We start from the raw sequence: 12273 nt of genomic DNA, 5'->3' as shown, positions 1-12273 counted from the left end.
CCCCCTGTGCCCAGAGGCTGAGGGTGGGCACCAGGCCCTGCTTTTCCCTGCCCTGCATGTGACCCGAGGCGAGTCACTGGCAGTCACTGGGCCTTCCTTTCTCAGCTATGAAACAGCGGTGAGAACACCCCGGGCTGTGCCCCAGCCTCCCCCACCACCCTGCGCCCCCTGCAGAGCTCAGTGCACACCACCTCCATCAGGAAGCTTCTCACTGCACCCCCCACCCCCCACCCCGAAAGCATCCTCATCACAGTGCTAGGCACGCAGAATCCCAGCTGCCTGCTTCCGGCCTGCATCCCCACCAGGACTGAGGCTCAAATGCCCAGCCTGGGGCAGGTGCAGTGACATCTCTTAAATGAAGGAAGGATAAGATGAGACACACAGGACGGGTCATCAGACAGAAACAGCCCTCCAGCTCCCTCTGACCCAGGTCCTGCTCACAGGTGGGGGCTTCACAAAGTATCCCCAGCACACAACCAGACGGTAGCGGAAGCCTGCAGCTCCTAGCCCTGTGACTCCCATCCTTCCCCAGGAGCCATCACCTGAAGTAGTCGTAGGAGAACTCCTCCAGCGTGTAGGGCTTGGCACGCACCTCAGGCTCTGCCGTTCGCAGCTGCAAGAGCCGGACGACGTCCTGCCGCTGGTCGGGAGTCATGGTGACCAGGGCCTAGGGGCCAAGAGACAGGGGGCTCAGGTCAGCTCTCCACCTGCAGCCACCAGGATCAAACATGGTATACCCTGGAGCCTTCTGGACTCTGGGAGACTCTTCAGGGGGATGGACCCCATGCCCCATTCTGACCCTGGGAGCCCTGTTCCTCCTTGGGGTCTCTGAGGTCCCTGCTGCCTCTTTTGTGCTGAGCTGAGGGCCCTTCCCTGGGTGTCCGATGAGGTCGGGTCAGTCAGAAAGCCTGGACGAGGCGGGGGACATGGTGTGAGAGTTGCCTCGTCCACTGAGCCTGGCTCAGGAGCCACTGGGGAAGCTGGGCTATAAGTCCTCAGAGCTGCTCTTAAGGGGGCTCCAGAAGAAGCAGGGCCCCCTTGCCAGCTGTGCCCCCACTGCCTGTTCAGACAGTGCAGGTGATACACCTCTCTCCAGTCCCCATCTCCAGCCCCACCCCTTGGCAGTTCCTCATCTGATGCCATTTCTAGGCCCCTCCCCACCTGGCACAGGTTTGAGCGCTGCCCCAACTTTAAATGTGTGGTCCCATAAGATCCCAAGATCATCTTCACAGATGCACTAGACCATTAACCTATCGTACAGCTGTGGGAAGTGGACGAAGAGGGGTCTAATGGCACCTCCCACCCATCTGCTGCCCCCAGGCCACATACCACAATCTCCCGCGGTGGCATGGTGACAGTGGGCATGACGTACACACAGTCAGTGGGGAAGTCCCCACGCTGCTTGGTCCTCTCATTGATGCCGTTGGCCCAGCCCGAGTTCATGACCTGCTCACCCGTGTCGTGGTCCAAGATGATGAGGTCTCCCTTGGCAAAGCTGAGGAAGCCTGACTCCTCGCCTGCTGCAGGGCAGAAGTGAGCGGGACCACAGGGGCAGAGACAAGCTGAGTTGGAACATCTTTATTTGGGTTGATGATCTACAAGCCACTACTTCCCACAGAAGAACTGAGGTGCTGTCACTCGTGTCTGCCCACTTGCCACTCTGCCTCCACCTTGTCACAACTCTCCATACAAAGACCATCACCAGAGTGGGCTACTCTCCTGCTCAAAAGCCTTCTACGGCTCCTCATTGCCCTTGGGAGGAAGCCCCACACTCCTAAGCCTGTTGTGAGCAGGCCTCCCAGACTCCCTCCACCTTGCCCCTCCTCCCTCACCGTGCCTGTTTCCAGCCAAACCACACTGTTTGCAGTTGCCTGGATAGGCCAGCTTTCTCCCGCCTCTGTGCTGGCATCACATTCAGCTTTCTGGTCCCTGCGCTCTGCTCACACGGGCTTCCTCCCTGGACCCCAGTCTGCATGGGGCCTCTCCTCTGGGCTCCTGTGGCTCTGGGTTTCCCTGCTTACTGCACCGTCACAGGCCTGTCACTGTCTGCTTCCCACCCACTCCCCACTGAGGACAGGGTGGGGTCCATTTCATCTTTGTCTTTCCCACACTCTGCCAGGGCCTCGGTGGCCTCCGGCAGAGTAGTTGTTACTTGCTGTTATCACTTGAAGATGGTGCGTATTTTGAGAACACTGAGGAGGACCCTGATCTAACTTGGAGAGCTGACAGGAGATGAATATTGAAGAGCCAGAAGACGGGAGGGAGAGGAGATTCCCCACAGACCACAGATTGAAGGCTATTTGGTCTAGTTTCAGGGGAAAGATGGGAACAAGACCCTAGCAGCCTTGAGTGCCAAGGCCACGGGGCATGGTCTGTGATATGGTTCAGATATTTGTCCCCTCCAAATCTCTCTGTTGAAATCTGGTCTCCCAGTGTTGGCAGTGGCCTAGCGTGAGGTGTTTGCATCATGGGGGTGGGGCCCTCATGAACAGCGTGGTGCCGCGCTCGCAGTGATGAGTGAGTCTCTGCGAGAACTGATGGTTTAAAAGAGCCTGGCAACTCCTCCTCTCCTCCTTCCTTCTGATGCAAGCTACCCCTTCTGCTTCTGCCGTGAGTGGAAGCTTCCTGGGGCCTTCATCAGAAGCAGATGCTGGTGCCATGCTTCTTTTTTCTCTTTCTTTTTTTTTTAAGAGATGAGGTCTCACTCTTGCCCAGGCTGGACTGCAGTGGCACAATCATGGCTCACTGCAGCCTCCACCTCCTGGGCTCAAGCAATCCTCCTACCTCAGCCTCCTGAAGAGCTATGACTACAGGCACATGCCATCACACCCAGCTAATTTATTTAATCTTTTGTTGAAACAGGGGTCTCACTATGTTGCCCAGGCTGGTCTTGAACTCCTGGCCTCAAGTGATCCTCCCATCTCAGCCTCCCAAAGCTCTGGGATTGCAGGCATGAACCACCATGCCCAGCCAGCACCATGCTTCTTGTAGTGCCTGCAGAACTGTGAGCCAAATAAACCTCTTTTCTTTATAAATCTCCCAGCCTCCAGTATGCCATTATAGCAACGCAAATGGACTAAGACAGTCTGCGTAACGCCCTGACCCCCAGTGCCAGGCAGCCCATACCAGCAGTCACTCACCGGGGTTGGGGTTATCCTGCAGGGCCACAACATACTTAGATCTCTTCCGGAGCCCCTCTAGGAAGGTGACCACCAGGTCACGAATGTCCTCAGCATTGCTAGAGGTGAAGGTGTATTCGTCCCCCTTGATGGTGGCCAGTGTGAAGCTGGGGGCTGTCGTTTTCGCTCCCCTGCAGGACCAACACGGAGAACAGGGCCCCGCCGGGGTCAGTCCTGCCCAGCCTGAGTGAGGCGCAGCACAGCCAAGATCAGAGCAGCCCAGTGAGAGCCAGACACGGCACTCCCTGAAGGAGACCAAGGCCAGTCGAGTCAGACATGCCCCAGCCAGTGGGAGATGTGGCCCAGCTCAGACACATCTCAGGTTAAGTCAGAGCTGGCCTGGCCAGAGTCAGGCATGGCCCAGAGGGAGACCCACACTGGCCCGACCCACTTCTCCTTTGCCTGTCTAATTCCTACTCACCCTTTAAATCTCAACCTACATGCCACTTCCTCCAGGTAGTCCTCCCTGCCCTCCCACAGCCCTGATCATAGCATGCTTTAAAATGGCCTATTCAATGTCTGTCGACTCTCTTGACTGAAGATCCAAGAGGACAAGGACTATCTTGTCACTACTGCATCCTGTGTGCCTGGCATGTGTCTGGTCTCCAGCCCATATCAGACATAACCCAAAGACACTGCTACAAGCCCCAGATGGTGGGGGAGGGAGCCACTGCACTGCTGGGAAAGCCAGTCAGTCCCAGCAACCCACCCCACCATTCCACCTGTGTGGCCGTGCTCTGCAGTTTACAAAGAGCTCTCCCATCTATTATTGCATTCATTCCTCACCACTGTTATGCAAGAAAAGTATTAAGACTCCTGCTTTAGGAATGAAGACAGAGAGTGAGTGCTACCCAGGCCCCTGAACCCCAGGTCAAGCTCTTTTGTACACACTCGCCTGCCCCTACCTGTCCTGACAGCCCAGTCCTGTCTCAGAACAGCCTTAATGTGCTGTAAAGCCCATGCCCATCCCTCCGCTAGGAGGTGCCAGAGGGGTCTTCACAGTGCGGTACAAACTGCCCAATCACGAGCAACCAGGCAGGCCACTTCATGTCTCTTCACTTCCAGTGACCCGCAGGGAAGCTCCGGCCCCTCTCCTTCCCCTCTGTCTGTCTGCGTCTCCATGCGGCCCTCCTCACCTGCTGCTGGACACGGCCATGATCTCTGGGAAGGACAGCTCCAGAAGTACCTGCTCCTGCTCATCCACAAAGTACACGCCTGTCCAGTTGACAGCCACGATCACATCGTTCTTGGGGAGGCTGGGGCCTGGGGTCGAGACCAAGGCACTGAGAGGCAGGCCTCCCACCCCTAGGCCCAGCTCTTCTCAGTCCTCATAATGGCCAAGGAGGTGGCAATACACTGATTTCTGTTTTACAGATAGGGAAACTGAGGCCCAGAGAGCACAAACTCGCTATGTGACAAAACCCAAAGTGCAATAGGAAGAGAGTGTTGAATTGGGAAACTGGTTTGGGTCCCACTCCTGCCACTGGTCTTTGTGCAGCTTTGAACAAGTCCCTGCCCTGCACTGAGGTGGGATCTGGGGCGGGGTTGGACTGAGACCCAGGGTTCCCTCCGGCCCTGGTACTTGGTGGTTCTGTGAACAGCAGCATCAGCACAGGGCCTGGCACAGAGCAGGTGCCCAGTAACGATGGCCCAAGGACGGCTGAGCCAGTGGCCTGTGTGGGCCACCCTGTTCTATACACAGTACGTGCCTTAATGAATCAATCCTCACTCAGTTTTTCAATCTTATGCACCACCGAGCACATAAGATGTGCCATGGAGTCGCTACTGGGTGTTGGGGAGGCAGGACCCACTCAGCAGCATTGACCAGAACAGACCAAGCAGCCAGCAGGCAAGAGTTCCATTGACGGGGGCCCCTGGCTCAAGCCGCTTCCCTCCCCTGTTGTGGGCTGGAGCTACAGAGCAAGGGAGTGGGAGCGTCGCAGGCTGGGGGTACCTGAGAATTTGTAGGCTTCATAAAACCTGGAGAAGAGTAAGGGCCACTTAAAGCGGGCGTAATTGACCACATCCTCTTTGACCTTCTGGGCATCAGTTCTCCTCTGGGCATAAATCCCCTGGAGGGAAAAAAGGGACAGAGGGACACAAGACAATGTACAGGTGAGTTTGCTCTAAAAATCAGCTGCTGCTGCCTTCTAGCTAGGAGCAGCCTGGGGCTCCTGCACCTCCTGTGCATCATGGCCTTGCCCTGCTCCCATCTGTCTGCAGCCACCCTGTCCCCACCCTTCTCATTCATCAACATCAGCGAGCACTTTCGAGTGCCACCTCTATGCAGGTGCTGCGGCCCAAAGTCAGAGAAAGCATAGCTGCCCCTCCAGGGAGTTCCCAGTTGAGCAGAGACAGGGAAGCAAGGATTCCAGCCAGAGCATGTGGGAGGCCCAAGGTCCCGGGTCAGTGCAGACTGCAGACTGCAGACTGAGAAGAGAGGGAATGGGGACACAGCGTGGGAAGCCAGGTCCTGGCGGACTGTGAGTGCAGCCACAACTGCAAGAAACTGATCTGGTGAATCTGGGAGTTAGAAAGATCAGTGTGTCCAGGGAGAACTGGACCCTGGAGGTGAGGTGATCTGTGGGGGGTGCTGCCGTGCTCTTGGTAAGATACAAAAGCACCAGCATTGTGTTTCTCTAAAAATACTTCCCCAAGCGCTAGTGAGAACTCTGGGGTTCTGGGGTAGCATTGGAGGGGTCAGAGTGAAATCCTGGTTTTTATAGTATGTAGACACAGGAATAGGTAAGAGTGGATGTGTATGCCAGCTCACAGACGGCCCCATCTCCACCCATAAGAGAGCCCATGAGGGGTGCCATCCTGAGAGCAGTGAGAATTCAGAGGCAAATGGCTCAATGTCATCAACCCAAGCTCAAATGACTCAGAGAAAATACATATGTAGGCAGAGAGACAAATCACTGAGCAAGTGTGGCTAGCATCCAGTGAATCTGGGAAGTGAAGTGCACACAGCAATCCTACTTTTTTGAATGTGCAATTTCTCCATAAGTTTGAAATTATTTCAAAATAAGATGTTTTCAAAACACCTCTGTTATGGACTGAATTGTGTGCTTCCTTCCCCCACCCACCATATTTGCATATTAAAGTCTTCACCCCCAGAATGTAACCTTATTTGGAGATAAGATTTTTTTTTATTTTTTATTTTTGAGAAGGAGTCTTGCTCTTGTCCTCCAGGCTGGAGCACAATGGCACAATCTCAGCTCACTGAAACCTCTGCCTCCAAGGTTTAAGTGATTCTCCTGCCTCAGCCTCCCGAGTAGCTAGGATTACGGGCACCCACTACACACCTGGTGAATTTTTGCATTTTTAGTAGAGACGGGGTTTTGCCATGTTGGCCAGGCTGGTCTCGAACTCCTGACCTCATGATTCACCCGCCTTGGCGTCCCAAAGTGCTGGGATTACAGGCGTGAGCCACCGCGCCTGACCCAGAGATAAGGTCTTTAAAGAGGTCACTAATGAGATCTTTTGGGCGGGCTGTAATCCAATATGTCTGTGCCTTTTTAAGAGGAGGATATTTGGACTCAGATGTGCATGTGCACACGTCACCGTGTGGTGACAGATGGAGAGGATGGCCATCTGCAGGCTGAGAGGAGAAGCCTCAGGAGAAAGCCCCTGCTGACACCTTGATCTCGGAGCTCCAGGCTCCAGAACTGGAAGGAAATACATTTATTTCTGTTGTTGAAACCACCTAGTCTGTGGCACTTGGTTATGGCAGACCTAGAAAATGAACAATGCACCCTCCCACCCTACAAAAACTGTGATTCACAACTGTCCATTCTAGGAGGGCCTGGCCCAGGGCTCCGGGTCAGATACTCTGAGGAGCTTCAGTCCAGGAGAGACCCAGCTTAGCTGTGGGCTCCAAAGGGCAGAAACCGTGTCTGTCCCACAAAGGGCTGTGTCTCCAGGTCCTGGTGCCCAGCACATGACAAGCACCCAAAATAAAATGAATGCATAATAATAGCACCCCACCCAGGACGTACCACATGCCACAGTGGCAGTGAGCCCCGAGGAGGCCCTCACGGAGGTGGGGGTGGAGGCTGCAGCTGTTTGGAAGGCAGCTGGACAGGCTGCAGTGACTGCCGGCACGTGAGGGCCAAGGGAGAGGAGGTGCCTGAGGATGAAGGGCAGGGGTCTCACATGAGGGACAGAGGGGTGGCAGGGAGGAGACGCTCCTCCTCTGAAGTGGGGTTCAGGGGGGTGAGGGCCTCAGGGGAAGCAGGCTGGCGCAGGGGGCACTTGGGACTCAGGGAGAGGCAGAGGCTGGTGGGGAGCTGACTAGAGAAGGCACACGGTCAGGTGGAGGCGGCACAGGGCTCCCGGGTGAGGACGGAGGCCTCGAGGTGGAGGGGTGAGACTGCGGGCCTATGGTGCCCTCAGACTATGGAGCCCTCGACTTATGTGCAGGGACAATTCTCTTGCACAGCTAGACCATGGAGATGAGGAGGCCCTGGGTCCCCTACCAGCAGCCAGTGCTCCCACCTTCTCTTCATCTGGATACCCCTGCTCTACTTGGGCAGGCTCTTAGCTTGGGAGGGAACCACTCATGGCTGGTTATGGGCCTGGGCTCCAAGCAAGCGGGTCAAGGGGGCCTGTCCCTAAAGCTCCCCAGGCAGGAAGTTGGGCTGGAGTTCTTTTAGGAAAAAGGAGGTACAATTCCTAAAGCTCTGTCTAGCGTCCACCACCTCTCCTAAGCTGCAGCTCTGGAAGCTGTAGCACCAACAAGTGGCTGGCACAAGACCAGGAAAGGGGCCCCAATACCCATGGCCCCACAGAGGCTGCAGGGTTAAGTCTGATCCCCTCTGTGTGCCTGGCACACAGATGGCAGGAGAATGAGTGAGCTGATGTCCAGTGAGGAAGGGCCACTGGGAGGTGGGAGGTCAGGTGCCATGCCATCTCCTGCAGCCCCAACAGACAGGTTCAGATGAGGACTGGGACCTCCTTGGTTGTTCAGGTCCACATCCCTTCTCTAAGACTCCTCCCAGCCCTTCACCTTCTTGTGGGCGGCAATGGCCAACTGGGCCCACTTCTCCAGCGTCTTCAGGGGCGTGATCTCGCGGTCGGGGATGTAGGTGGGTACGAGGTTCAGGAGGCGCTCCAGGATCATCTCAGAGCCATAGTCCACAAAGTACTGCTGGGAGGCCAGCTCAGCCAGGTCGTCCTCCTAGGTGGGGGGAGGCCTAGGTCATGCATTGGCCCAGGCCCCTCCAGGAAGCCCTTCCACACCACCAAAGGCTCCAGGCCCCTCTCCTGGCCCTGACTCCTGTAGCTCTCAGAGCCTGGCTTTTGGGACCCAGGCTTCTCATTGATTCACCAGGGAATTCTTGTCTGCTCAGAGGAACCATGAGCTCCCCAAGGGCAGGGCCACACCCTCACCTTCTCCTGGGTCCCTTTCACACTGGCATGGAGCTGGACTCTGCCCAGGGGCACAAAAAGTGACTCAAAGAAAAAAGCCAGCCCATCGAGCAGCCACTGCACACTCAGCCCTGTGAGACAGTGACCGGAGCTGACAAAGAGCAGAAGAGGAAGCATCTGCCCTAGAGAATGGGAGACACCTGGGGTCTGCTGGAGGGGTCAAAGTGAGGGGAGTGCATCACTGTGACTGCCTCCATCACCATCGTTAAGCACTTGGGGGATGGTTAAAGTGGTTAACAGATGGCAGGATCTACTGTAGAGGGTTCAGAGAACCAAGTGGCCATTGGACATTTGCCCCTTCTCTGCCTGGCCTGGTGCACAGCAGCCCCAGTGATGCCTACCTAGGGCTCCCCAGAGCTCCAGCAGCAAGGGCATAGAGAAAGGCTTTTGGGGGTCTTGAAGGCAATAGATATTTTCCAACCAGTTTGAAATATTTCAGAACTTTAGCAACTGATGTGGCTATACTAATGCGCTCTGCCTGAATATTTGCTTACCACCACCAATACCACCATTATCATCACCACTGTCACCAACAAAACTACCACCACTACCTCCACCATCACCACCATCACTACCAACAACACTATCACCAACATCATTACTGCCTCCACCATCACCACCACCACCACCAACAACACTATCACCAACACTATCACCAACATCATTACTGCCTCCACCATCACCAACACCATCACTACCAACAACACTGTCATCACCAACACCATCACTACCAACAACACTGTCATTGTCAACACCACTATCACTACCTTTACCATCACCATCATCACTACCAACAACACTGTCATCAACACCAGCACTATCACTACCTCCACCACCACCACCATCACCATCACCGACATCATCCCTACCTCCAATATCACCACTGTCATCAGCACCAACAATACCATCATCACTAACATCACTACCTCCACCATCACCAACACCATCACTGCCTCCACCCACCATCACTACCATCATCAGTACCAACACCATCACTACATCCACCATCACCACCAACCATTATCACTGTCTCCACCACCACCAACACCATCACTACATCCACCATCACCACCAACCATCATCACTGTCTCCACCACCACCATCAACACCATCACTACATCCACCATCACCACCAACCATCATCACTGTCTCCACCATCACCATCAACACCATCATTACCTCTACCAATGTTACCACCACCAACCATCCTCTTCATTTCCATCACCTCCTTTCTTATCCCTCCCTCACAATCACCAACAGAACCATAGCTACCATTACCATTATCAAAAACAAAACAACCATATAACTCCTGTCCTCAGAAGGAGAAAAAAGAATACACATTTGCAAATTCTGATCCCAAGGAATGGCTGTCTTTCTCATTTAGAGCAGCGCTTACTAGACACACTTAGAACAGTGCAGCAGGTCCTGAGGCACGTCCTCTGTAGCATGCACAGTCACTACAGCAGTGTGGGGGTCTCCTCCACTGGCGAATTCAGGACATGCTCAGAAGCCCTTGCTCCTGACATCTCACCTCACCTCCCGAGCCCCCTGAAGTAGGTGGTGTCCATCCAGAAGCCTGGAGAGTGCCCAACTGCAGTCAGGCTCACCTCAGCCTAAGCTAATGATGGCTCACAGAGGAGCACTCAGCCCAAACGTGGAAAACAGCAGGCTGTGAGCCAAGCCAGCTTGGCAAGAGATTCCCTTCCACTCACCTTCTCACACCTGTACTCCCCAAACTTGACTCCTCGCACCACCTGCTGGTAGATAAGGTTGGTGGCCACGTTGTCCTCAGAGGGGCTGTGCCAGGGTGTGAAGACCTCTTTGCGGAAGAAGAGCCTCCAGGGGGCGTTGCGCTCCTGGGCACCCTGCTCCTTGGCATACTGCTCGCACTGGGAGATGGCGTCCATGACATGGTCACTGCCGCTGCCCAGGGAGGATACCTGTGGGCACAGCGGGGAGGGGAGCAGGCACAGAGTCAGGGAAGGACTATGAGGAGCCTCGACGGTGCCAACGGTCAGTTCAGACAGAAAACCGAGGCCCAGCGAAGGGCAGGGACATGTCCAAGGCCCCCAGGAGGCAGACCAGATCCCAGCCTTGGGCTCTGAGCAGCACCCCCACGATTGCCTTCCTAGCCTCAGTTCTGGGCACGGTGATGTGAGAAGTCCCATTTTCTAGTAGAAGTGGGAAACTGAACAGAGTACCTGGAAACACAGGAGCATCGGTGAGAAAAATCCAGGCAAACTGTGTCCAGCAACATGGTACCTCCCCTGGGCTTGTGGGCGGGGGCCCCTCTGCTGAGCATGATGTTGCTGGGGGTGGAGGCAAAAATCACCCAAGCCCCAGGTCCCGCTCAGCTGAGGAGGCTCTAGCCTTCAAGGCGAGTCTGTGGGCTGTTCACACCCCAGCTGCTTGAGGGCAAGTGTGAAGGAACTCCTGTTTGCTAAGGAGTTTCTCCATCAGACGCCATAGCAACCTGAGAGGGAATTCCATTCCCATCTGCACGCAAGGGCTGCGAAGCCCTCCCCTCGGCCTGTGCCATGCTCTTCCTTCAGCACCAGGAGAGGATTCACTGGGCCTGGGGACACAGGACTGAGGACATCCTACTGCTGGGTTTTCCCTTGGGTGCCGAAGAGCTCTGTTTTTGTCTTTTTTTCTTTTGAGACAGAGTCTCACTCTGTTGCCTAGGCTGGAGTGCAGTGGCGTGATCTCAGCTCACCACAACCTCCGCCTCCTGAGTTCAAGCGATTCTCCTGCCTCAGCCTCTTGAGTAGCTGGGATTACAGGTGTGTGCCACCAAGTCTCGCTAATTTTTGTTTTTTTTAGTAAAGACAAGGCTTCACTACGTTGGCCAGGCTGGTCTTGAACTCCTGACTTTGTGATCCGACCGCCTCAGCCTCCCAAAGTACTGGGATTACAGGCATGAACAACCGCACCTGGCCGAATTCTCGGCAGTCCTAAGGAGTCAGGCAGAGCCGATTAGCGCCGGCTCAGGGGAAATCGAGGTGCTCAAGGGTGAGTAGCCCCAGCCAGTAGGTGGCAGCACTGGCGGCCTCGACTGGGGCCGGGAGGAGGTGCTTCTGGGCGGCCATACCTTGTCAAACAGGGCAATGTAGAGGGAGAACCCGAAGCGGTCCTTGAGAGAGATCTTGTCGGCCAGCGCGTTGCAGAGCTCCTTGGCCGTGGTTGCCGAGTCTGTCAGCAGGGTCTTGGTGGTCCCGTCCATGAATGTCACGGGCAGCATGATTGGCTTCTTGGACTTGGTGGCCTGGAAGTGCCCCAGGAGGGTTTGTGGAGTCCCTTCCCTTCAGACCTGCTCGCCCCTCTGGACTTTGGCTCTCTGCTTTCTGTGGGGTTGGAGCTGCCCCGGCGCCCCAGGCCTCAGCACCTCACTGGGACACTGCTTGTCCCCGTCACAGGTGTCTAGGGAGCCCTGCTGTGCACCCCACCCCAGTGGACCTTTAGGACCCCTGAGTCAGGGCCTGGGGCTGGGAGTTCAGGCGCTGCCACAGGCCCGGGGTCTCTGCTATCACTTCATATAACCTTCACCATGTGGCAGGTAAAGGCATTGAGACACAGAGGGAATCTCCTTTGCCCAAGTTGTCTTGACCATAAGGCCAGCAAATGGAGTCCCTCATCCTTTGGGGGCTTTTCTGTTCTGATGGGC

At 55.5% G+C, this 12273-nt stretch overlaps 1 protein-coding gene across 5 annotated transcripts in view; it reads right to left on the bottom strand.

The window, feature by feature from the left end:
* Positions 1-12273, bottom strand: part of MYO7A (myosin VIIA) — an 85653-nt gene that overhangs the window by 12222 nt on the left and 61158 nt on the right. For 4 of the 5 annotated variants that reach the window (XM_050757457.1, XM_050757458.1, XM_050757456.1 and 1 more), the window contains 8 exons: positions 11701-11874; positions 10322-10549; positions 8188-8358; positions 5134-5251; positions 4316-4442; positions 3141-3310; positions 1330-1520; positions 543-667 (listed from right to left, as the gene is read on the bottom strand). In XM_050757457.1, the coding sequence (XP_050613414.1) occupies positions 543-667; positions 1330-1520; positions 3141-3310; positions 4316-4442; positions 5134-5251; positions 8188-8358; positions 10322-10549; positions 11701-11874 (1304 nt within the window). Of the gene's footprint in view, positions 1-542; positions 668-1329; positions 1521-3140; positions 3425-4315; positions 4443-5133; positions 5252-8187; positions 8359-10321; positions 10550-11700; positions 11875-12273 lie in introns of all 5 variants that reach the window. The other variant, XM_050757455.1, reaches the window with a different exon arrangement.

Source organism: Macaca thibetana, chromosome 14 (genome assembly GCF_024542745.1).
Source record: "Macaca thibetana thibetana isolate TM-01 chromosome 14, ASM2454274v1, whole genome shotgun sequence".
Lineage (NCBI taxonomy): Eukaryota > Metazoa > Chordata > Mammalia > Primates > Cercopithecidae > Macaca > Macaca thibetana.
Note: the sequence above shows the minus strand (reverse complement) of the source record. Positions and strands in the feature narration are given on the sequence as shown.